The 10,209-nt window shown below is 42.0% G+C and overlaps 1 protein-coding gene across 3 annotated transcripts in view; it reads left to right on the forward strand.

The window, feature by feature from the left end:
- The window catches only part of CDK5RAP1 (CDK5 regulatory subunit associated protein 1), a 35,922-nt gene that overhangs the window by 13,190 nt on the left and 12,523 nt on the right, over positions 1-10,209 (forward strand). For all 3 annotated transcript variants that reach the window (XM_017514240.2, XM_017514248.2, XM_017514264.2), the window contains 2 exons: positions 168-288; positions 3,723-3,953. In XM_017514240.2, coding sequence (XP_017369729.1) covers positions 168-288; positions 3,723-3,953 — 352 coding nt within the window. The remainder of the gene's footprint in view (positions 1-167; positions 289-3,722; positions 3,954-10,209) is intronic.

Here is a 10,209-nt window from a genome sequence, read left to right on the forward strand (position 1 = left end):
ATTAAAAAGGTCTACTTTAGTGCTTAGATCTCGGATTGGTCCAGTGTGAGCCATGTGGCAAATGGATTCAGAGCCAAAGAATACTGCTATGGGAGTTGAGGCCTGCTCATTGGGTAATACCAGCACATCCTTCTACTGTTACTACGTTCTGGTACTTTCTTTCCCAGGTCGATCATGCGAGGTTGCGACAACATGTGTACCTACTGCATTGTTCCTTTCACACGGGGCCGGGAGAGGAGTCGGCCTGTTGCCTCCATTCTAGAGGAAGTGAGGAAGCTTTCTGACCAGGTGAAGGGTTCTCCAGGCTTTCTTACTGTGAGCGTGTTTGGGGGAGGATGAGGATAATCTTTGTCGTTTTGGAGCCTATGCTGCCTGTAACTTGACCCTGCCTGACCAGAAAGAAATACCTGGGTGTACATCATGGCGAAATCCCGTCTCTACTAAAAATACAAAAATTAGTCAGGCATGGTGGCACTTGCCTGTAGTCCCAGCTACTCAGGAGGCTGAGGCAGGAGAATCGTTTGAACCCAAGTGTCGGAGGTTGCAGTGAGCTGAGATCATGCCACTGCACTCCAGCCTGGCGATAGACTGAGACTCATCTCAAAAAAAAAAGAAAACTTATTTCAAAGTAGAGCATGGCATGGCATTTCACCCATAGGTATGCATCTCTTAAAGAATAAGGATATTTTGTGTTTTTTTTAAAAAAATTTTTTGTTATTTATTAATAATAAATGGAGTTTCGCTCTTTTTTTGCCCAGGCTGGAGTGCAATGGCATGATCTCGCCTCAGTGCAACCTCTGCCTGCTGGATTCAAGTGATTCTCCTGCCTCAGCCTTCCAAGTATCTGGGATTACAGGCATGCGCCACCATACCCGGCTAATTTTGTATTTTTAGTGGATACAGGGTTTCACCAAGTTGGCCAGCTGATCTTGAACCCTTGACCTCAGGTGATCTGCCCGCCTCAGGCTTCCAAAGTGCTGGGATTACAGGCATGAGCCACTGTTCCTGACCTATTTATTTATTTATTTTTTAGACAGAGTCTTGTTCTGTTGTCTAGGCTGGAGTGTAGTGGTGCGATCTTGGCTCACTGCAACCTCTGTCCCTTGGACTCAAGTGATCATCCTGCCTCAGCCTCCCAAGTAGCTGGGATTAAAGGTGCACGCCACTATGCGCTTCTACAAAATATTTTTATTTATTTTATTAATTTATTTGAGACTGAGTTTTGCTGTTTTTGCCTAGGCTGGAGTACAGTGGCATGATCTCAGCTCACTGCAACCTCTGTTTTCTGGGTTCAGGTGATTCTACTGTCTCAACCTCCTGAGTAACTGGGATCACCGGCATGTGCCACCACACTCAGCTAATTTTTGTATTTTTAGTAGGGATGGGGTTTCACCATGTTGGCCAGGTGGGTCTTGAACTCATGACCTCAGGTGATCCACCTGCCTCGGCCTCCCAAAGTGCTAGGTTTACAGGCATGAGCCACCATGCCCAGCTAAGAATATTTTTAATACCATTAGTTTTTCCAGTGAGATTAACAAAAATTGCTAAATACTGTCTCATTTCAGTCCATCCTTATTCAGAATTCCCCAATTGTTCCTTAAATATTTCTGCATTTGGTTTGTATGTCTTTTTATATATGTGTGTGTATTTTACTTAGTTTTATATTCTACTTTTTAATCAATAATTTTTTTGTTTTGGAATGACTTTACCTTCACAGGAAAGTTGCAAAGAGAGTTTCTTTGGGCATTACTATCTTTCTTTGGTACATTTTTTTGGTGCTGTAATCACAGCACTTTGGGAGGCCAAGGCAGGAGGGTGCCTTGAGCCTAGGAGTTCAAGAGCAGCCTGGGCAACACAGGGAGATGCTGTCTCTATTACCAACAGACAAAACAAGAACTAAGAGATTAATATTGGTATGTTACTATTAACTCTCTTCAGACTTCATTTGGATTTTGCCAGTTTCAGAACATTAATGCCTTATGTCATTTTTGGGATCCAATCCAAATTTAGTGTATTCTGCTTTTTAGATTAACAATCTATCATGACTTATACAAATAAATAGTCTTTATGGAGGCTGGAGTAATAACAACTAAATGCATCGCATAGTCCTCAATTGGGATTCTGATCAGGGAAAAAAGTGTTATAAGGAACCTCTGTCTCCCAGGTTCAAGTGATTCTCCTGCCTCAGCCTCCGGAGTAGCTGGGATTACAGGCATGTGCCACCACGCCCAGCTAATTTTTTGTATCCTTAGTAGAGAGGGAGTTTCACCATGTTGGCCAGGCTGGTCTCACTCCAAACTCCTGATTTCGTGATCTGCCTGCCTCAGCCTCCCAAAGTGCTGGGATTACAGGCAAGGGCCACCGCACCTGGCCTATAATATAACATTTCAAACAGACAAATGGAAAGACTAGTATAATAGAAAAACATGATTGTTAACATTTTGTCATATTTTACACCTATCTCCATGCACCCATAAATACATGTTTTCTGAACCATTTGAAGTAATATGTAGACATCAGGACACATGCCCCTAGATACTTCAGTATGCATCTCCTAAGAGCAACAATTTTTCTCTTCATAACCATGATATTATCACATGCATAAAAATCAATACTTATCTAGGCTAGGTACTTTGGGAGGCTGAGGTGGAAGGATTGCTTGAATTTAGGAGTTTAAAACCAGTCTGTGAAACATGGTGAAATCCCATCTCTACAAAAGAAAAAAAAATTAGTCCCAGCTACTTGGGAGGCTGAGGCAGTAGGATTGCTTAAGCCTGGGAGGTCGAGGCTGCAGTGAGCTATGATCGTGGCACTGCACTCCAGCCTGGGCAACAGAGGGAGACCCTGTCTCAAGAAGAAGAAGAAGAAAAAAAAAAAATCTAAAGTAGCTCTTTCATTTTTTGTTGTTGTTGTTTGCTTTAAATGATGCATTAACTTTTTGAAGAGATCGGACATAGTCTGGCTTTGTCCGATTTTTTCCTCGTGTTATTTAATATATCTCCCTGAATTCTGGTAACTAGAAGTTAGGTGTGAAAGCTTGATTAGTTTAGGTTAAATATTTTTGGTGAGAATATATAGTCACTGTGTATAATATTCAACTGACAGATCTAATGTAAATTAACCATTATTGTTGATTATTTAGTTTGTTTCCAGTTTTTTTCTATTCTAAATCATGTTTTGAATGTTAATTTTTACATAAAGCTTTATTCTGAAGTTTAATTCTTTGGTAAGATGTCTAAGCTTGAAATTACTTGGTTATAGATACAACAAATTTATAGGTGACTCTTGGTAAGTTCAGCTAATTTTTTTTCTTTTGTTTAAAACAAAAGATATGTTAATTTCAGCTAATTTTTTTTTTTTTTGAGATGGAGTCTCACTCTGTCACCAGGCTGGAGTGCAATGGCGCGATCTCTGCTCACTGCAACCTTTACCTCCTGGGTTCAAGCGATTCTCTCGCCTCATCCTCCCGAGTAGCTGGGACTACACGCATGCACCACCATGCCCAGCTAATGGTTTTGTGCTTTTAATAGAGACAGGGTTTCACCATGTTGACCAGGGTGGTCTCGATCTCTTTACCTCGTGATTCGCCTGGGTCGGCCTCCCAAAGTGCTGGGATTACAGGCATAAGCCACTGGGCCTGGCCTTGGCTAATTTTTAATTAGTGTTTTTTTAATGAAGCTACCCAAAAGTTTTAAAATTCCAATATATTTTTCCATTTTTAGGGGCTGAAAGAAGTGACGCTTCTTGGTCAGAATGTTAATAGTTTTCGGGATGATTCAGAGGTCCAGTTCAATAATGCAGTGTCTACCAACCTCAGCCGTGGCTTTACCACCAACTATAAAACCAAGCAAGGAGGACTTCGTTTTGCTCATCTTCTGGATCAGGTCTCCAGAGTGGATCCTGAAATGAGGATCCGTTTCACCTCTCCCCACCCTAAGGATTTTCCTGATGAGGTGAGTGTCAGGTTAGCTGTGACAAACTGGTATTAGTATCTTTGAGCATGCCAAAGGCTGGACCTAGCAGGGAGGCAGCAGAGACCTGGTGTCCTGCTCAGGGATCCTGTCGGGATTGCTGCATCACCCTCTGGATCTGCTGGTCCTTTGAAGATTTAAAGTCCATCAGTGGCTGGGCATGGGGGCTCACACGTATAATCTCAACACTTTGGGTGGCTGAGGCAGGTGGATTGCTTGAGCTCAGGAGTTGGAGGCCAGCCTGGGCAACATGGCAAAACACCGTCTATACTGAAAATACAAAAAATTAACTGGGTGTGGTGGCATATGACTGTAGTTCCTGTTACTTGGGACACTGAGGTAGAAAAATCACCTAAGCCCAGGAAGTTGAGGCTGCAGTGAGCCATGATTGCACCATTGCACTCCAGCCTGGGTGATAGAACAATGCCCTGTCTCAAAAAAAAGAGTCTGCCAAGGTAGGAGATAGGTCTAATATTCCACGGGAGGTTAAACCGCCTGCAGGACCATGAGGGCTATACAGAGAGAGTTTGTTACAAAGTGGGCAGCTGAGTGGTAATAATGGTGGTGAGGCAGTAATGGTGGTGTGGGGTGGACAGGAAGGAGGTGATGTGGTGCTCTGAGAAACAGCTCAGACTTTAGCCTCAGACAGACCTGGGTTCAAATCTCAGTTTTTCTGTTGTTTTACCAGCAAGTGTGTGATGTTTTCAGCTTTTCATCTTTATCTGTAAAGTGGGGTTAATAAGGGGTTAACACTCCTGCTTTGGGTTGGTGTGAAATAGATACACAGCATACCTTGTTTTATTGTACTCTGCAGATATTATGGAGTTATTTTTAACAAATGGAAGGTTTGTGGCAACTCTGAATAAGTCTGCCAGCACTATTTTTTCAACAGCATGTGCTTACTTCATGTCTCTGTGTCACTTTTTGGTAATTCTCACAATATTTCAAACTTCATTATTATTATTACTATTTTTTTTGAGATGGAGTCTCCCTCTCTTGCCCAGGCTGGAGTACAGTAGCGTGATCTTGGCTAACCACAACCTCTGACTCCCAGGTTCAAGCAGTTCTTCTCCCTCAGCCTCCTGAGTAGCTGGGATTATAGGTACGCGCCACCACACCCGGCTAATTTTTGTATTTTTAGTAGAGATGGGGTTTCCCCTTGTTGGTCAGAACTGGTCTTGAACCCCTGACCTTGTGATCCACCTACCTCAGCCTCCCAAAGTGTTGGGATTACAGGCGTGAGCCACCACACCTGGCCCAAAATTTCATTATTATTAGGTCTGTTATGGTGATCTGTGATCAGTGATCTTTAATGTTACTCTTTTTTTTTTTAGAGATGGAATTTCACTCTTGATGCCCAAGCTGGAGTACAATGGCACAGTCTCGGCTCACCACAACCTCTGTCTCCCACGTTCAAGTGATTCTTCTGCCTCAGCCTCCCGAGTACCTGGGATTACAGGCATGTACCGCCATGCCTGGTTAATTTTGTATTTTTAGTAGGGATGGTGTTTCACCATGTTGGTCAGGCTGTTCTTGAACTTCCTACCTCAGGTGATCTGCTCCCTGAGTCTCCCAAAGTGCTGGGATTACAGTAGGCGTGAGCCACCGTGCTGGCCTAATGTTACTCTTAAAATTGTTTCGGGACACCATGAGTCACACCCACATAAGACAGTGACCTTAATTTATAAACGATATGTGTGTTCTGTTTCACCAATGGTGGTTTTCCCATGTCTTTCTCTTTCCCCGTTCCCTGAGACAGCAATATTGAAATTGGGCCATTTAACTACAGTGGCCTCTAAAGTGCTCAAGTGAAGGGAAGAGTCATGCAGCTCTCACTTGAAATCAAAAGCCAGAACTGCTTAAGCTTACTGAGGGAATCATATTGAAAGCTGAGCTAGGTTGAAAGCTAGGCCTCTTATGCCAGCCAGCCCAGTCGTAAATGCAAAGGAAAGGTTCATGAAGGAAATTAAAAGTGCTACTCCACTGAAAACATGAATGATAAGAAAACAAAACAGTCTTTTTGGCTGGGTATGGTGGCTCACAGGCCGGGCACAGTGGATCATGCCTGTAATCCCAGCACTTTGGGAGGCCAGGATGGGTGTATCAGCTCAGGTCAGGAGTTCTAGACCAGCCTGGCCAACATGGTGAAACACTGCCTCTACTAAAAATATAAAAATTAGCCAGGTGTGGTGGTGCACACCTGTAATACTAGTTACTTGGGAGGCTGAGGCAGGAGAATCGCTCAAACCCGAAAGGCAGAGGTTGGAGTGAGCCGAGATTATGCCACTTCATTCCAGCCTGGGCAATGGAGTGAGACTGTCTCAAAAAAAAAAAGTAGGAAAGAAAGAAAAACAATTAAGCCCTGCCTTTTTGCTGATATGGAGAAAGCTTAGTGATCTGGAGAGAAGATCGAAGAAGCCAAATCAATACTGTTTAAGCCAAAGCCTAATCCAGTACAAGTCGTTAGCTTTCTTCAGTTCTCTGAAGGCCAAAAGAGGTGAGGAAGCTGAAGAAGAAAAGTTTGAAGCTAACAGAGGTTGACTTACAAGGTTTGGGGAAAGAAGCCATCTCTCTAACATCAAAGTACAAGGCAAAGCCATAGTGCTGATGTAGAAGCCACAGCAAGTTATCCAGAAGATCTAGCTAAGATCATTGATGAAGGTGGTTATACTAAACAAGAGGCTTTCAGTGTAAATGAACAGTCTTCTGTTGGAAGAAGATGCCATCTGGGACTTTCATAGCCAGAGAAGAGAAATCAGTGCCATTCTTCAAAGCTTCAAAGGATAGGTTGACTCTCTCTTTTTTATTTTATTTAAAAAAAAATCAGAGGTGGGGTCCTGCTGTGTTGCCCAGGGTGGTCTGGAACACCTGACCTCAAGCAGTTCTCCCACCTAGGCCTCCCAAAGTGCTGGGATTACAGGCATGAGCCACTGTGCCCAGCCAGACTCTTATTAGGGGCCAAGGCAGCTGGTGACTTTAAGTTGAAGCCAGTGCTCATTTACCATTTTGTTGTGTGAGAAAAAATTAAAAGTAGAATTGTTATATAATCCAGTAATTCTACTTCTTAGTATATATCAGAAGAATTAAAAGCAGGAATTGAAACATGTACCACCATGTTAATAGCAGCATTATTCACAATAGCTGAGATACAGAATCACCTTGTGTCTATCAACAAATAAATGGATAAACATAATGTGGCATATACATATAAAACCAGTGACTTAGTCTTTCAGACCACAGTGCAATCAAATTAGAACTCAGGATTAAGAAAAAAAAAAAAAAATAAAGAAAACCAATGACTTAAATAAACCAATGACTAAATTCTTAGGTTTATAGGGTAGTAGGTAAGAAAAGAAACAATATGTTGAGATGCCTGAACTCAAACTCTGCCCCAAAGAGTAAGAAAACAGTAACAAAAATTATTGAGTTTATAGAAAGCAGAAAAGAAACAACCTGGTCAGACACTGAAACTCTCTCTGCTTGTGAGATGAAGAAAAAACAGGGGCAGGTGAAGTGACTCACATTTATAATTGCAGCACTTTGGGAGGCTGAGGCAAGAGGATTGCTTGAGCTTGGGAGTTTGAGTCCAGCCTGGGCAACATAGTGAGACCCTGCCTGTACCAAAAATTAAAACTTAGCTGGGCATGGTAGCATGTACCTGTGGTCTCAGCTGCTTGAGAGGCGGAGATGAGAGCGTTGCTTGAGCCGAGAAGGATGAAGCTGCAGTGAAGCTGTCATCACACCACTGTACTCCAGCCTAGGCTGCAGAGCAATATCCCATCTCAAAATAAATAAAATAAAATGAAATATAAAATAATAAAATAAAATAAAGTAATTGGAAAAAAAGGAAAGAAAAAAGAAAAAAAACAGCTATAATCGGTTGAAACAAAGATGGCCAACTGGAGTTTGAGCCGAATGAACTTGCTGATATCCCAGCCTGAATTTCCATTGCATATTTTATGCTAACTCACCCCAAATTTGCACGTGTGATCCATGAGTTAGCATGAAGAGATAAATGCTCATGCCCAAAGGCTTTCCTTTTTTATTTTTATTTATTTATTTATTTTTTAATAAGACGGGGTTTTACCATGTTGGTCAGGCTGCTCTTGAACTCCCGACCTCAGGTGATCTGCCCGCCTTGGCCTCCAAAGTGCTTGGATTACAGGCGTGAGCCACCATGCCCGGCCAACTTTCCAAGTCTCTCTTTTCTTCCACTAATCACCCGCTAATCCCAACATCCATCCAATAAACCTTTTCCAGTAGAAATGTTGCCTTAAAAACAACACGAGGAGACAGGTTTAAACTTGATATTCTCATCTCCCCGTGAGTCTACTTGCAACAAAAAGTATTTTTTCAAAAACCTGATGGCTTCTAGCACATCAGACAGGGAGCCCCCTTTGACTTCATAACACATATAATGGAATAGTATTCAGCCTTAAAAAGGAATACAATTTTGACACATGCTACAACATGAATGAACCCTAAAGATATTGTCTTGAGTAGAGTAACCTAATTACAAAAAGAAAAATGCTGAATGATTCAACCTGTTTGAGGTACCTGTTATGAAGCAAGAGATGGTTTGCTGCCCAATGAGCTAGAAGTGAATACTGTGGCTGGGTTTTTGAGGAAAAATGAAAAGATTTTTATTGCAAGTCAGCTATCAAGGAGACAGGAGTCCAACTCAAATCTGTCTCCCCATACTGGCCCCAAGCCAGTAATTTTATTAGAAAAGATTTAGTGACCAGATTCGGGGATTAGCAGGTGATTGGTAGAAGGAAAAGAAAGTCTAGAAAGTAATCAGGCATGCATAGTTTATTTATTATACTTTTAAGTTCTGGGGTACATGTGCAGATCGTGCAGGTTTGTTACGTAGGTATACTCATGCCATGGTGGTGGTTTGCTGCATCCATCGCCCTGTCATCTACATTAGGTATTTCTCCTAATGCTATCCCTCCCTAATTCCCCCACCCCCTGCTATTCCTCCCCAGCCGCCCCCTTCTCCCTCATTTACCGTTTTGAAAATCCCAGCGCCCTTAAGAATGATGCCAAATCTCTGCCTGTACTCTATAGAGGAAAAAAGCCTGGATAGCACACCTGTTTACAGCCTGATTTACTGAATATTTAATTTTTAATTTTTTTAATTTTTAATTTTTGTAGAGATGGTGTCTCCCTGTGTTGCTTAGGCTGGTCTCAAACTCTTGGGCTCAAGTGCTCCTTCTACCTCAGTCTCCCAAAGTGCTGACATTACAGGCATAAGCCATTGTGCTTGGCTGGTTTACTGAATATTTTAAGCTCGCTGTTGAGACCTACTGCTTAGAAAAAAAGATTTGTTTCGACTGTTCATTAACAATGCACCTTGTCATCCCTGGGCTCTGATAGAGATGTACAAGATTAGTGTTGTTTTTATGCCTGCTAACACAATATCCATTTTGCAGCTCATGGACCAAGGAGTAATTTCAACTTTCTAACCCTATTATTTTAGTTTTTAGTTTATATAAGATTAGCATTTATTATTTAAGAAACATATTTCATAAAGCTATAGTTGTCATAGATAATCTGGGCAGAGTAAATAGAAAACATTCTGGAAAGAATTCATCACTCTAGATGCCATTAAGAACATTAATGATTCATGGAAAGATGTCAAAATGTCAACATTAATAGGAGTTTGGAAGACACAGATTTCAGCATTTATGGATGATTTGAGGTGCTCAAGACTTCAGTGGAGGCAATAACTGTAGATGCAGTGGAAATAGCAAGAAAACTAGAATTAGAAGTGGAGCTTGAAGATGTGACTGAATTGTTGCAATCTCATGGTCAAACTTCAATGAAAGAGGAGTTGCTTCTTATGGATGAGCAAAAAAAAATGGTTTTTTTTTTTTGAGACGAATTCTCACTCTCACCCAGGGTGGAGTACAGTGTTGCAATCTTGGCTCACTGCAACCTCCGCCTCCTGGGTTCAAGCAATTCGGCTTCAGCCTCCCAAGTAGCTGGGATTATAGGCACCTGCTGCCACACCGAGCTAATTTTTGTGTATTTTTAGTAGAGATGGGTTTTTGCCATATTGGCCAGGCTGGTCTTGAACTGACCTCAAGTCATCCACTCACCTGGACCTCCCAAAGTGCTGGGATTACAGGCATGAGCCACTGTGTCCTGCCCGAAGAGGGTTTCTTTTTTTTTTTTTTTTTTTGAGACGGAGTTTCGCTCTTGTTACCCAGGCTGGAGTGCAATGGCGCGATCT

The sequence above is a fragment of the Cebus imitator genome, unplaced genomic scaffold, assembly GCF_001604975.1.
Source record: "Cebus imitator isolate Cc_AM_T3 unplaced genomic scaffold, Cebus_imitator-1.0 Scaffold18, whole genome shotgun sequence".
NCBI classification, from domain to species: Eukaryota; Metazoa; Chordata; class Mammalia; order Primates; family Cebidae; genus Cebus; species Cebus imitator.